This window comes from Xiphophorus couchianus, chromosome 22 (assembly GCF_001444195.1).
Source record: "Xiphophorus couchianus chromosome 22, X_couchianus-1.0, whole genome shotgun sequence".
Classification (NCBI taxonomy): domain Eukaryota; kingdom Metazoa; phylum Chordata; class Actinopteri; order Cyprinodontiformes; family Poeciliidae; genus Xiphophorus; species Xiphophorus couchianus.
Window position 1 is genome coordinate 23,848,730 of NC_040249.1, and position 16,549 is coordinate 23,865,278.

The window sequence follows — 16,549 nt, forward strand, 5'->3', positions numbered from 1 at the left end:
GGAAGAAGACATAAAACTAAAACAGTTTTAGAGAAATGTCACCATAGTGATCTTATCAGAGTGATTATCGTGCTGAGGATTTTATATCCTGCATGATGCAAAGATCTGTCCCTTATCTGGACTCGTAGTCCAGAATCCATCCAGAGAATACAGGAAGTACTCTTGCTTCTCCCGCTCGTCATGAATTACGTTCTATATAGTATATAGTTCATATTTTAGTAGAAAAAAGGTACTTTTTTGTCATGATTTGTCATCATACACACGAGGACTAGAGGAAATGTCACACTGTGTCTTTGAGAGAGAGCAGCCAATGTTATACAGCTCTGCAGTTTAACGGGATTTTATTCATTTTCTAAAGAAAAACACTGACATGTTGAGCATTTTATAATTCCTGAATATACAATTAGAACAAGTTTTATAAGACGATTCTCTCTCCAGATCTAATTGTTCTTTGCAGAACAGGTCAGGTCCAAGCTACCTGGGTCTTTCCTCCATCCAGAACTCTACAGGTTCTGAGTCAGGAAAAGTGCAGCTAACATCTTTGCTGACCCCACACATTCAGTACACAAACTGGTGACTTTTACCTTCGTCTACTGTAAAAACCAGCCACCACAGCGGTAGCTTCTCTTCTTATTTTTACATACTTAACGTCTGTACGCTGTGAGCACTTGAAACCGAAGTCGAATTCCTTTTTTTTCTCCATTTAAGAGCTGCTAAAAGACCAGGGGCCTCATGCATAAAGCGTGCGTGTGCACAAAAAATGTGCAGCGCCATATTTTACACACAAGTCTGCATGTATAAAAATTCACTTTGCGTCAAAGTTTGCGTAAATATGCGCACACTTTTGTTGGCGTGAAAATGTGCGGCAATATCTGTGGAATATTGTCCACAGATATTGTCTGTGGACAATATCAAACTACAAAGAGTCAAAACTCACCTAAATAGACTGAAATCTGATTACATTCGGTTATCTAGACCAAGAAGCATCAAACTCGATGCTTTTCATGATTTTAATATTTTATTGTTTAAACGTAAACGATGAAACTGAACCGCATTTATCCTCAGACAATAAGCTAACACGCACAGAAAATAAAAGTATGTGAAAACCTCGCTTGAATGTAAATAGTACTTTTTCTCAGTTTTTGTCTCATAAAGCTGTAACGCATTGTTCTGTGCGCCGAAGCGCCGATTTCATTCTCACTAAAAGAAGGAAACATGGTTGGATTAGCAGATTAATTCAAACCTGTTGATTAAAAATAATCAACAGGTTTGATTATTTTTAAGGTGATCAAGGAGTGTATGCAATCACACTGCGCAAAGGTGAGTCACGTAATTGTGGAGCTTTGGCTCCGATGGAGAACATCGCCAATGGAAGGATTCAGAGGGAGCCATTGATCAGAGATCATATTGATCTGCTGGGAAATGTTGATGATGGTTTCTGAGCGTTTAGATTAATCCAGACTGATCATCCTGGAGCTCTGAGCAAAACTTAAAGAGCCGTGCGGTACCAGTACCGGTCCAGCTGCAGTCATCCTTCAGTCAAGTCGCCCGCTTTGTGAATGCACCTTATGAACACAAAGCATCTACTATTTAGAATAAACGTCCACATTCCCCACTCAGACACTCTCTGACTCGCTGTCTGTCTTTAAATCCTGGCTGAACGCGCTGCTGTTCAAACAGGCATGTGCAGGATCTCTTTATTTTTTTAATTTGGATTTTTTTTTCTTTAAAATGTGTTTTTATTTTTGTGAGGTGACATTATGTGTCCTCAAAGCACCTTTTAAATAAAATATAGAATTATTACTATTATAAATGCTTATACTGCTTCGAACAAAGACGTTGCCATGGTTACTGCTTCACGTGGTGGCAGACTTCCAGGTATTTATAATAATTTACATTAAGATATATTTATGGGTGGCGACAGAGCGGACCAGCAGCTGCGCTATATTTCCCGCAAATTAAGATTTATAAAGGAAAGGTGCGCGGCGTGCGCATGGCTTTATGCATCCGATTTGTTTTGTGCGCCACACTTTTCTAAATTTTTCTGTACGCCAAGTTTTAGTGTGAAAACTGCACACTATTTTAAGCATGAGGCCCCTGGGCACTGAACATTGTCAGAGATTCCTCACAACCTCCTACTGGACTGTGTCGTCATGCAATCAGTATTTCAACATCAAAGCAGAACCAGTTATATAGTCCTTTTCCTTAGCATTGATTGGCTAAACCCCCAATAGTGGAAATAAAGATTGTAGAGGTTAGGTTCTGGTTAATGAGTGTATTAATGCACATTAAGGAACATTTGGTGTTTGAACTATTAAAATAGGCTTTTATGAGCATCTTAAGAAGGTGTCTCACACTTACATTTGATAGTTTTTTTTTATTTTATCCATTTGCATTCAGTTTGATCTGCTTTTCACCCCAGTCTGCTGTTGATCTTAAGAAAACACCATTTTGTTTTGTTTTATGCCATTTAGTACTCAATGAAGTGTCAATAAACCGATCTGATCAGAATGGATGCACCGGTATTTCTGATGGTAAAAGATAAAAATAGATTTCAGGCATTTCAAATCAAAACATTTAAAAGTCACAAGAATTTTCTGACGTTTCCTGATGGTGCAACTCGGCATCAAATTCAGACTTTGTGGGAAATGTCGGGAAACATCATGCATTCTCTGCTCTCTGCTGAACTCTTCCAGCTGTGAGGTAGTCGTGTGTGACTCTAATCCATAACAACATGTGTGAACCATCAACTTTGGGGGGGGGGGGGTAATTTAAAGCCCTCGTGGGGAAGAAGCTAACAGTTTATATACATAACTTGTTTCTAATCTGCCTATAAACAAAATCTAACTTATCCTGCCTTTATGTACACGGCTAAGACCAATAAAGACTCCTTGAGGCGGGAGCAGAGAAGTAATACTTATAAAATCTGCCCAACAGGAGGTCATTTTACAGAATACCTCAGCAGAAGGTTATAATTTAAACAACCCCTGGACAGGCTGGGGGAGGAGCCACTTAGTCATACAGGTTTCTGTGTAGCCAACTCCTTTATTACCTAATACATGCTGGAATTACTGCTGAAACAATTTAAACATGCCATCAACAAAGAATGGCACCCAAGTTCATGCAGCCTGGACCTTTATCTTCAACTAAAAGACAGTCCATAAATACTAGAGATAATGTGTACAGTATCTCACAGCAGACAAACACTGTCAGCATTCCAGCGTCTTATCTGCACTGCCAGCACAAGAGGCCTAAAAGTAGAGCTGTTTCTGTTCCACCAACAGCCTGCAGCGGACACAGCAAAAACATCACGATTTTCAGATGATCGAAATAAGCTATGGCTTCAGAGGACCTGAAGGGGACAGGTTGTGGTTAAAGTTGATGAAACTACTGAAAGAAAAAAAAATCAATTGTTTTTCTGGAATGCTGCAGTATTGGTGACCAGAGAGGAGCTTCCAAAGTTCAACTTTAGAACCTGGGAATGTCATTTGTTTGTCAAACGTGTTTTTGTATCACATCAGATATAAATGTGAGATTTCCAGCATTAAAGGAGGCAAAATAAACTATTTCTCTGTTTGCGTAGCTATGATTTATTCACACCTGCTATTATTAAATTTTAACCAAACCATGAGCTCGTTTCTCACATTAGTCCAGACTGTCTGTGCAGGTGTGGATACACTCAACCAAACCCAGGTGTGGACCAAACAACCAGACCGAGATCAAATTTTTAAGGTGGTCTCAATTCACTTTCAATTTGGTATGAATACAGACCAGCCTTGATCCAACAAACTACATGAAATACACGTCCTTTTGGACTTCATGAGCCACCAAAGTTGTGTATTTATGGTAAAAATGAATCCTTCGGTGTTGGTAATGGTACGACTTAACAAGAACTTTGTCAAAGTAAGTTTGTTTTCACATCCATGTTTTGTCCCGCTCCATTAGTTCTTGGAGTAATGATTAACATCTGAATGGCTTCGTATACAACATGAAAGCAAACTGCACCAAACTAAAAAAAACCACAAATAATTAAAGTCCGATTTTGGTCTGAACACAACAAGCAGACCAAATTACTTTTCTGGTGTGAATATACCTTTAAAAATGTCAAAATTTTTATTTAAACTCTATGATTTAAGGTCAACCTACCTAATAAGCATTCATAAGTCAGTTTCCAGTATCAAACTACACCAAGATGAAACATTTATGTTAAATATTTACACCATTTATAGCTCCAAGTCACTTGAAATGCCTGTCCCTGGTTGGGCTTTTTCTTATTTCAAACTAAATATCTAAAAGGTTTAAAATGATGGAAAGAATAAAGCAAAGGTCACCATGATTGTTTAACTACATTGATAAATGCTTTGGTTTTAAATCTAAATTGACGCCAGTCAGAATGCACCAATATTATCAATATCAGCAATCAATACTGCTATTTTGTCTGCCAACTAATATTTACTCATATTTGTTTCTCTAGACATCTGACACCGAATAAAAATGACCACACAGCTAAAACTGCTTCTCTGCTTCAGTTAAACTACCCATAATGCTTTGCTGCATCACTGTCACATCACATGACCAAACAACACCACATGACCCAGCCTCTCCCCTTTTAAATTAGTCTGAAAACCAATAATTTAGCAAGTGCTTATTTTAGATTTTGGCTCATTGCTGTATCAAAATAATCAACGTTACTTTTGTAACTATAATAAATAATTCTTATATTATTTTTGCAGTAGAATGAAAATTTGTTTTCTCTCTTTTAAATCTAATCTCTTGCATCATGTGAAACATTTATTTTGCTTAATTTCTGAGAATCTCATAACTACTTAAGGTTTCACATTATAAAGTCTGAGGTAATGCAAAGATTAAAAAGTGCAAGTGAAGAACTGAGTGCAGGAGAAGGCCGCCTGGAGTCAGAGACAGCTGGCTGTGTGCTCTGCACCTGTTGATCTGTCTGACAGGACGACCTGCTCTCTGTCTCTGTCCTATCTATAGCCCGGCCCGGCCCGGCCGCCCCGCGGCCATGCCGCGGCCCTGAGAGGGTAACCTGAGCAGGACAGCCTCAGCAGCACGGCACACCTCCAACACGCAGCTAATAACCGCTCAGCAGCCTGTCCGGCGTGCCGCTATCAGCTTCTCAATTAGCAACAAGCTCCCGATGACGAGTAATAATCCACATTTTATTTTTCATATAATCTAACCAAAGCAATAATTATTCTGTGTTTTCAGTTTAGAAAGAGATCAGAAAAGTATAAACAACAAATGACTGTCTGCAGGCTAATGCAGATCCATGCTAAAACATCCTGATTTCACCTGTAAATACTGAGTTTTAGATATTCGTTTATCCAACTAAATCATAACTTTGTCTTGCTTTTAATAATTAATGGTTGCAGATTTGCTATAAATCTGTTTTATTTTCAGGTTTGTAGCTGTCATGTTATGCTGCAGCTCTGCTCTCCTGACATGACAAATGACTCCAAATCAAGTCTTGAGTATTTCTTCTGCTCAATTTGTAATCTTACCTTTAACAAATACTGCATCAAAAAATAACTTATAAAATAACAACTTAACTGAAAAAGCATTTAACATATAGTATATACAAATTTCATTATTAGTTTTGATTTAGTAACGGATTTCATCTATTTTTAATGGGGTTGGGACTTTAACCCCGTTAATTAGGATTCATTAATAATATAGATTTTAATGCATAAAATTTTTTAAGGTTATTAATTACATTCTTTTACAATAAAGTTTCCAGCTATGAATCTATTGGTTGAATAACATCAATAATAAATTAAAAGCAATAAACATCTTGATTTTGAGCTCATATGTCTCACTGTTCAATCATTTAGCAGTAATTGGGGTTTTTGAATTAAAACGGTTGCTTATTTTGTTGCTATATAGTTTGATTAAAATGTGATTTATTAACAACACATCCAGGAATTAACTTGATAAATTGTAATTGAGTCTGACTATTTTAAAGCATTTAAATAATATGCTTTGTTTTATGCTTGCTTTTCCAATTTTATTGAAATCATTAATGTAAAAATGTGGCGCTTCTTTCCTTTAAAAGAAAGGCTGATTTTTTTGGGGATTAAATAAACCTGAGTTTATAATCTTTAATCTGAAGACTAAACTCACTCTGGAGAGAAAGTGTTTCACTTTCCTTTGTGACAAAGGCCTTTTGATCTGCCTATAAAATCCACTGCATTCACGTAAAGACACTCCCTCCAAGCAACGAGGGAAGAAAATACCTGCTATCACTGCCAACCAGCGCGCCCCTTAGATCCTAATCTCAGACAACAGGTAATCATTGTGGAGCTCCAGCCAAGGCTGGGTTTGTTAGCAAGCTGCTGGCATTCAAACCCTGACAGCCAAGAAGTAACCCAAGGTGCCTCAGAATGCGGCCGGTGACGCTGCAGGCTCAAATTCACCGTCATCCCCAGCAGCAGCAGCAGTGGCGCATGCCAGGCCCAGACATGCGGCCTGCATGGTCAGCTAACGACCAGGCACAAACTGCACTCTGTGGGGTTTGTTTCTGTTTAGTTTTCTAAGTGATAAGCGTTTCTCTGACCCCCTGAACTTGCTGGACGGTTGATCTAATCTTTGCTTTGCTGCACAAAGAGATTCAGATTTAGGAGCGGACTGGGAGGGCCGGGTGACTCATGTTTCTATGATCGGCCTGCGCAACTATAAAGAGAGCAAACGGAGCCGAGCGCTGCCTGTAGCTTTTAAACTTCCCAGACTGACTTCGAACAAAACAAGGCAAACACCTGAGATTTATCCTGAATTTATATGGTTTTTATAAAGCCAGGAAATCTATGGGTTTACTCTGGTCTTTGCTGAAAGCCTGGCCCGGGTTCTTTTCTTTAATGAGACAAAACGTCAGAACCTGACTATGGAAAAAGCCAAAGGCATGAAGGAGCTGGAGTGGAAATCATCCCGACATGTCTTCACAGGCCAGGCAGCGCGTTCTCCTTCAGGTGGCTTTCTTCTACCAAACAAAAATACTTCCCAGTAAGCTTCAGACCAGCTGTTCAGAACCCGGACCACTCTGACCACAGCAAATATTAACCAGCAGAACCAGAACGGCCACATGTGGACACAAAGCTTCAAATTGGCGAAACTGGCTCTTAAACCAGAGTGCTGGATGGAAGGTTTTACAAAGTTCAACGCTGAAACGCCACATGTAAACAATGCTGACTCAGCACAGAGGTGGTCAAGTCGCCTTTTCCAGCTTCGCAGCTCAAAATGGACGGACTGGTTCCGAAACTCTCAAACCCATGCTGTAGTAATTTTATGTTTCATAAACTTTGAAAGCTATTTAAAGTAGTTTTCAATATTCTGCTAAGTTTACTGTAACTAAATATGGTTTACAATATAAACAATCAAAGTCAGGGTTCAGAACTGGTCCAAACATAAACCACAATCAAAATAAATGGAAATGAGTCGAAATGCAAACAACAAAAATAATGTGCAGTTAAATGATTCATAAGATTTTACAACTTTATATTCATAATTCATAAAAACAAATTTTTATCCTTTTAGGCATAAAAAAAGTTTGTTTATGGACATGAAATGTCAGCTGAAGGTGTGAAAGTTAAGATCCACAGTGGAGAAAATCTGGAGAAATCACAGCTTGATTTTTTCTAAAAGTTTCTACTCAAATATTTTCTGTTTTTTACAATATTCTTAAAAGTTTATCCTAAAGGAGTCATGAAAACTGTTATATATTTCCAAATTAATGTTTGTTAAATCACAAATGTTTTGACAAAACATTTTACATGACGATATTTAATGATTAATAACTAAAGCTCCATGTCTGATACCTGCTTAAATTATAAATCAAAGAATTGTGTGTTCTGTTACTTTAAAACATTTTATCACTCTTTAGACTCTGATTTAATTCAACACCTTCAGTTTGAAAGGTTTCCCTTTAATGAGTCATAATAAAAGTTGCTGCTGTTCAAATTGATGCTTTTCCATTTTGAATGAGGCAGAATAAAAGCTTGAGTTAAAACAGGAACATTTTAGTTGGATTAAATCACATTTGCATCGACTGATGGGTGGAATAATTGACGTCAGGTACATTAAAGGACTCTTCCTCTGGCGACCTTACCTCCCGAGCGATGCTGCTCAGAGCCTCGTCCTCTGCTGAGAACCGATCTTTTAAAGGAGCTCGTTTTCTACCGGCGCCTTGTGTCCCCATTTTAGCGCAGCAGCTGAGATTTCACCAAAGTGTAAAACTGGAAAGAAAAGGCAACGCTGGAAATACCTGAAAGACAAACAGAGAAAACAATGTAAACAATGGGAACAGGGAGACTAAACCAGTAAGTTGGAGGTAAAGTTTCACTGTTTGTGGAAAACACTGTAATTAACCATATTATGACCACTAAAGTCCTGATTAGATTCCTCTGAGGAGTTTTGTCCTGTTGTGATCATCTCTGATGTTGCATCTTAAAAACATTCTTTGATTTCAGAAGTGGCTCTCGAGACCCAAATGTGTTGATTTATGACCCCCAGAAAGCCCCCGTGCCACGCTTTGGGAACCCCTGTTGCAATGTCATTTCTGGCCTGAAAAGATTTTTTAGAAATCTTTAATTTTGGCAAATTCTGATTTCTTCAATATAAATACACAAGAATAGCATTAAAACTAATTCACCACCCTTTCCTGGCATAAGCAGTGATTTCTGTAGGTAGCTGAGGAAACATTAAGCCGTATATATGAGAGAGAAGCAGCTTTTTAACAATTTTTACTCTCAAAAACAAAAAACAATGACAGAGTTGATATCTTAAACATTTATTGTGGCTACCATTATGACTGTAATTCAATTTAATTCTCAAATCTGTGATTTCATATATCATTTAAAGAGTTAAACTTAACATAGATCAAAATTTACATTTTGCATCATTGGATTGTCAATGTAATCAACATACTAGTAAATACTGTGATTTATACTGACATGAAACAGAAAAAAGTGCTGAAAGCTCTATTATAGAGAAGTTTCCTTTGATTGTTATTAAACTGAAAAAAGTGCATAAAAGTGGTTGCTGGTGCATTTACAGACCAAAAATGGAGGGAGGTCCTGCTTTTGATGATTTAATGAATAGAAATAAAAAACTAATCAGACTTCTCAGCATTTGACCAAGTGATTAAATTAAAGCCAATCAAGAGAAAATTAGCTGATAAACTGTGCATCTTTAAACAAGTGTCATCATCTTGTTCTGTTCAGGATTAATCTTTGTTGTATATTTGGTGACATGTTTTAAACGGTAGCCTTTGTGTAACTGTTTCTGCATGATCACAAAAACATGGAAGGACTATTACACAGGAGCAGATGACATAAATTCAGCCAAAGGCTTTGAATTCAGGTCTAAATCTGTCTTTTGTTGGAGGAGTCACCAGTTTCCTGGATGTTTAGGTAGGTGGCTAGGAGTCATGTAACAAACACATGAATGCCAGAATGTGGGTTTTCAGACCTGAACACCACAATAGAACAGGATGAGCTGCAGTGCTTGTCCTTAATGTGGGCGGTCATGATGTTATGGCTGTCTGGTGGATTTTATATCTACATTTAACTGTATATGCAACAAACCATTCAACCCTCACTAACGTATGGGTCCCATTAGGGTTTGCGATCGACAACTGCGGTTTACGTAAACCTCTTTTAATGAGACTTCAGCAGCTTCATGGAAACATTACATTCAAACAACTGGTAAATTATTCATTTGAGATGGCTAGTGCAGCAGATTGTTTACCGACAAACCTGCATTAAGCAGACCTATACAGGCCCAGACCTGGGAGTTCTGCCCACACTGGTCAATACAGAATCCAAATTTAAACATGATGAGTGAGTGAGGCCACATCCCAAAACTCTGTTCATATTCTTCATAATATCAGAGTAAGTGTTGAAAATATTGCAGGATTGTTTGGAGTGAAGTGTTTAGTTGATTGTCCTGAATTCACTTTCCATAGCAATAAGATATTCAACCTGTTGCTATGACTGCAATTACCAGCAGCCCAGAAATAATATTTAGAGGTCATTACTGAATATTTTGGGAATGATTGGATTTAGAGTGTAATTTATTTCATCAAAAGTGATTTTTTTACCATAATATCTCAAAAGTCTCTAGTGACTCTGGGACCTTAATTTACAAATGAAATGCAAAATTTATTTTCATCTCTGCAACAGACCAGTCCAGTTCTCCCTAACTGAGGCATGATGCTTCTGACACTATCTGTATTTCTACTGACAAAACTGAAATAACAAAAATAATTTACTTGGAATGGAAACGAGGCAAAGTAAATAAAAACTAACATAACAATAGCAAGTTTTTGTTTTATTCAGCGTTATCAAAATCTGTGTGTTTTTCTGGTTCTGGAGTGGCTGTCCCATATTATTGATACATCCGTGCATAAAAAACTGACTCCAGCTGCAGTCCACCTTATTGTGAATCTGCCCTCAACTCTTGAATGGATTTGCTTCACAAATCTTTTTAAGCTGCAGTTATCCATGCTGCTCATCCACCTTTTTCTACAACATGTTTTCCTTCCACTCAACCTTCCATTAACATAGAATAGAATAGAATTCAACTTTATTGTCATTGCACTGTCACAAGTACAAGCAACAAGATGTAGTTTGCATCTATCCAGAAGTGCTCTACGAGATATAATATTTATTTACAGATGTACAAGACTGTATGTATGGACTATAAGGGGTTATAGCAAGAGATATAGATATTGTGTATAAATATAAATATAGGAGCTATATGCACAGATTATACAGATTATACAGAATAATATGCTTGGACAGAGCACTCTTTATTGGCAGCTTCTGTAGCAAAGCTGGAAAACAAATTAGTTGACTTCGGCATGATTCTGAAGGACATACAGTAATATTTCTGCATTATTATCCTCAAAAATAAACAAAAACAAACTGCATGTAATAAATCTATACAAATTTCGTTTTTTGTATTGAAATGACCGAAATGCATTAACTTTTCGATTGTATTCTAATTTATTGACACCCGCCTGTAGTTACTCATGTTGCCCTTTAAGAAATGAATTATTGGACGATTATCTAATACATTCATCTGCACATCAACAGTGACTGAGGCTGCCTGCTGCAGACAAAATACCCCCTGAGTCAATGGACCCAGAGAGAGCTATGCGCTCTCCGTTAAAATATTTCATGATCTAATTCCTTTGGATCGAAAACTCGAAGCTACAAGTCGAAAACTTAGCGGGCAACCAGAAGAAGAATGAATTAAAACCAGTCCAATATATCATTTGTAACAGTTTCAAATGACTGTTAATGATATGGAAAGTGCCGAAATATGCTTTATTGAACGATAATCAGCTGGGTTCAATTGAACCATTCAGAAACACACTGGCTAACACAACATTACTCTTTCTACACATACTTATCCTTGTAAATAATACTCAGTAATAACCTTAGCTTGATTTACTCCTTGGTTAAAGAGATAACAATTAGCGCCTGTTGGTCTTAACGTGCTTGGCCACAGCACGTTAAGAGCTAACTGGAACGGCTAACTAGCATTCCTTACCCCTGGAATTAACCATAAACTTTTCAATTTAAACTCTTTCTGTGTGTATAAGAAACCCAACGCTTTACTGACCGAGAATCCCTCCGATAACAACGACAATCCACCATTAGAAACACTTCAGCTAAAGCCCCGCTACAGAAATAAATAGCTGGGTGGTTCACAAAGTTAGCAGCAAAGCTAACCTCGACTCTCCTGAGACACACAGAGCAAACTGGGACTCATTTTTTCCAAACCGAAAATGTATAAGTTTACCTTCGCGACACCTTTAAGCAAAGCAGTTATTCTCCCAGGGTTTCTGTCCTCTATCTGCCGGTGCGTTTGGGCAGAGCCATTCGGGTTTACTTCACAGAATGGGAGTGTTTTTGTCCACTCTGACAGCTGTCATCAGTCCGCCTTTCTTTCCTCTGCTCTCCTTCAGTTTTCACTGGCGAGCTGAACAAGGTCCCGGATGTTAGGGAAATTTAGGGTGTGATGCTGCCTTCAGGAGCAGCCGGGAAATCCCAATTCTTAAACCGGTTTTGGTGATATTCTTTTTCCTCTTATTTTCTATTTATTTTTTAAAAATTATTTATTTATTTATTTTTTACAATAATAAATAGCTGTAGAATTTTTGGAAATGCTAAGTAATTATGCAAATGCTTTTTATTGCAATCGAAATACATATTTTACTTTCCAATAACATTACCACAAACAGAAACCTACAAGAAATGAAAAAGATAAAAATTTCCCAACCAAAAAAAGGGATTAAAAATAGACAGAGGAAAGATTATCCTGCCTTAAGTTATTTTTAGATATTAAAATAGGACAAGATTTTGCAGTTGGCCTAAAAGTTGTGAAAGCTCATAGATGTATTACCAAATTGATTACTGACCATGTTTTATTATAAACCTTTCCATTGACAAGTTAAAAACACAAACAAAACAAACCGGATTAATACAGAAATATATAATAAATATTCAAATTCCTAACAGTGGTAAGAACAGAAAATATAGACCAATCAAGTAGCATCAGATTTTTCATGTCTCCGCTTTTTTTCTTTTTTACAAACAGCATTATTAAAATCAAAGCTGCAACATCTTTCTTGTATATTTTGCTAAAGAAATTCTCTAAGGAATTCTAACTGAATATAAAGACAAGCTCAATATAGAAAATAATTGAAATAAAACATTTGAAAATAATAATGTTTGCAAATAATATTATAGAAAGCAGAAAGCCCAAAACATTTCTCTTATTGTGAAGTGGAAGGGAAACTATGCAGAAGTGGAAGTAAATAAAAACTTGAACTCAGGTAGGAGTAACTTATTATAACTTACTAAAGTACAGAGTAAATGTCAGCATAAAATCTGATTTAATTTGGGAAAAGTATGCAATCTGAAATTATAAATCCAGGTGTAATTGTGCTATTTTAAAAAATAATATTAAAAAGTAGGTAAAATTTATAACAAAATAAAAAATTCAGGGAGAAGAAACACAAGAAAACAACAGAACAGTGAAGTTGTTTACAAACAAGAGGTCTCACTTTGACATCAATTTTGTAGGTTTGTTTCCGTGTCTGGTGCACTTCTGGTTAAATCATTCTTGTATATTTAAAAAAAGTTACTCAAGTAAATGTTATTGAGTAGATGTAACTAGTTAATACCTCCCTAATTTCACAAGTGATAACATGATGCTATGCACATCCTGTCCACAAGAAGGCAGTGTTGGATAAAGATGCTCATTCTCTGAACAGACAGAGGCGCCTCAAAAAATGTTAACATGGTAAAAAAGTTAAAGATTTTTTGTCACTATTTCCATAAAAATGAAACAAAAATATTATGTTGAATAACTACACATAGAGGGAAATATTTTACTCCTGCATTCCTTGTAGTTTTGTTGATATTGTCTTACAGAGAATAAAACCCCAAATTTAGCGTCAACAAATATTGAAGTTATTCTAGCTTTTTGAGCTGTACTTGTTTATGCAAACACTTTTTAAAGAGTAAACCACGTTTTACAAAGGATAAAATGACAGACCTGTACCTTAAAATGATCAGGTGGTAAAGATAATAACATTCATGTCATTTCACATTCTGTTTATTAGAGATTATAGTGAATATGTATAATCTCTGCTATACTGCTGAACTATGAGCACAGAAAACATGATCAAAGGTAAAGAGGTTTTTGTTGTGAGACCTCCAGTACCTGTATGGTAATTTTGCGATTAACCCCATTACACTGCACATGTGCAAACACTCGTCTTCACAACCTCTTTTTCCTCATCGCAGAAAGCTAATGCTAATGACTGTTTTGTCTCTGATCGCCCTTCTCTGCTTCTGCTTGGCATTATGCAGACAGGATTTACAGGAGCCTTAACCTTAAGACGTCGTCAGCCCCTCTGTCTCCATGCCATCACCTCCCATTACTTTTTTATGCAGTCATCACTCCAAACATGCCAATTAAGCATAATTTACAGCCAAAAATGATGCAGAGATCATATCTAAACAAAAGGGAAAACCAAGAAAAAACCCAATCCATCATCCTGATGATCAGAATTAAACTGCATCTAAGCTAAACACAGTTACAGAATGAGCTACTGTGCGACTTTGGGCTGGGATTTTAGTAAACACTGATTGTGCGTGTAGTTAGACAAGCTTGAGGTGGAGGCAGTGGAGAAAAACAAAGGGCCTGCAGGCGTCCAGACAGTGCTCAAGTGTATTTGCCTAGTTTTATGGCCCTTTTAACTCCCAAACACTCGACTTGTTTTCTTTGGGACAGACAGTCGAGTACTCAGCTGCAGCAGATCTGAACGTCACCCCGCCTGTCTCTAGTCATTTCTGTCCTCAGTGTCCTCACCAGTGTGCATGCAAGAGGAGGGATTTATGTAATTTTACATGGCAGGTTCTACTAGTTTGGTGAGCAGTGCTTAGTAGTGCGTCCCGCTGTGCCAACAGGACTGGATGAATTGTTAACTGGTCTGTCTTTAAGCTTGACCGTCCACTGAAAGGGGTAGAAAGCCGCAGAGCCTCAACTGGTAATTACCCCATAGAGGGCAATGCTTCTCCCTCTTTCCATCTCCTCTGGAGCCTTTTGAAGATGCTCCATAGGGAGCTGGTGGTAATCAGGACACATGACTCATTGATTACATCTCTGCCGTCTTCCAGGAACACAGCTCAAAGAGGGGACGCAGCAGGGGGAGGGGGTCTCCTGTGCAGACCGGCCAGAGTTACAGATGCAGGATGGACACAAAGACCCGGGCCTCAAAAACATTTTGGATCCCATAAACAGTCACATGTGCATTGTTCCTCCCCGTAAGTGGCTATTCATTGGTGTTAGGAGTCAAGAGGAGCATGCATATTTTAGGGGGGAGGGCATGGGTGTGCAGGTTTCTCCCTCGTCAGAGCGGCCATTAGGAGTCAGAGTGCACCTGGTGCAGAGCTCGATGAATACAGAAGCATACATTTCTGTCCCTCACAAAATCTACTGCAACTTCAATATACATCAGGGTCAATGTAAGATGATTTTTATGGTATGTTTGTATTTTTCTACATTGGAAAACAAAAAAAATATTCACAACAGATACACAACATTAAAAATTTAAGCTTCAGAATGAAATAAGAAAACAAATGCTAATATGGAAATTTAAATCTAATAGAAACAGAAATAAACTGAAAACATAATCTTTGACCTTTTCTGGAAAACTGCAGTAAACAATTAATTTATTCAGATTTAAAGGAAATAACAATTTCTTCAAATCCCAGGTTGCCAGGACATTGATTCCAGAGATGAAGAGCACAGAAACTAAACGCTGCCAATTAATCGTTAGAGTGATTAATTGAGTTAATTTTGATTAGTCGATTATTAAAATAGTCTTTAATTTAGTAATTGCTTAATCGTCATTAAGATATTGAACTTTGTTGTTTCATAAACAAAAAAGTTTATGAAACTTTTTTCATAAACTTTTTGTTTTTTCATAAACAAAAAGTTTATGAAACAGCCAAATAAATTAGTGATTTAGAATTTATCTGATGAAAAAAAACTAATATTGGGGAAGTTAAGGGTGCTCTTCAACGTTAGCTAAAGTGCTAATCTGCTAAGCTAAAATATAGCTCCTGTATTAGCAGATTAGTGAAAGTGTGCCAACTACTGTCTAATAAACCTTTGAGAGAATAAATTACGTTACATATAGATTTATTTGATCTATTAATAAAATAACTTGTAATAGTAATTGGTTGTTCTGGATTTTATTTGGGTGTAAAAAGTAAAAGAACATGAAAACATTCCACACCTTTTATATATTTATGTTTGTTCATATAAAATGTAAAAACCATGCAGTGCTCTTCTTTCACTACACAATTATTCATTAGTTTGTGTTCATCTGTCACATAAAATCTCAATAAAATACACTAAGGTTTGTATTTATGATGTGATGAAATATTAAAAAGCCAAATTTTTGGATGAGAACATTTGCTGAACAGATTCCATTCAGAACAGAGATTATGATGTGGTTGAGCTTTTCTCTGTTCAGAAGAGAGCTACGGTCTCAGAGGACACTTCATTTGGCTTTTACAGAGACATCTCTGAGTAATGGAGTGGCCAAAGTAAGTAGACCATAAACCACCATAAAGATGTCTTTTGATGTTCCTGGATTTGCACTCTGGACACCTGTGGGGTTGAAGTGGACGAACAGAGATCATTGGGTCATCACATGTCAACATGGTGAATTAAAGCCTGAGGTAACGCTCCGGACACTGAAGCCTTACTCTGACTGACAGCTTTGTTAAAAAGGAAAAGTTTCAGGTTATTCTTTAAATTTCTCACAGGGTGACCTGCAGCTCCACACGCAAACACAAAATATTAATCACGCAGCTGTCATGGGTGATATATGCTTCTCGGCTGCTGTTTGTACTGAATTGTCCTTTGGCAGTCATGCATCGTAGTTGTCTTGGTCTTTCTCAGGTCTGTGACTCATCCACTTTCCTGTCCCTTTACACAGAGCATTAGC

At 37.2% G+C, this 16,549-nt stretch overlaps 1 protein-coding gene across 13 annotated transcripts in view; it reads right to left on the reverse strand.

Annotated features, from left to right (window-relative positions):
• Positions 1 to 12,016, reverse strand: part of lrrfip2 (leucine rich repeat (in FLII) interacting protein 2) — a 28,872-nt gene extending 16,856 nt beyond the window's left edge. For 4 of the 13 annotated variants that reach the window (XM_028006762.1, XM_028006763.1, XM_028006760.1 and 1 more), the window contains exons 1-2: positions 11,821 to 12,015; positions 8,120 to 8,275 (exon numbers count right to left, since the gene is read on the reverse strand). In XM_028006762.1, coding sequence (XP_027862563.1) covers positions 8,120 to 8,209 — 90 coding nt within the window. In that variant the 5' untranslated portion in view covers positions 8,210 to 8,275; positions 11,821 to 12,015. Of the gene's footprint in view, positions 1 to 8,119; positions 8,276 to 11,820 lie in introns of all 13 variants that reach the window. The other 9 variants (XM_028006765.1, XM_028006764.1, XM_028006767.1 and 6 more) reach the window with 7 other exon arrangements.
• Positions 12,017 to 16,549: the final 4,533 nt, after the last annotated feature.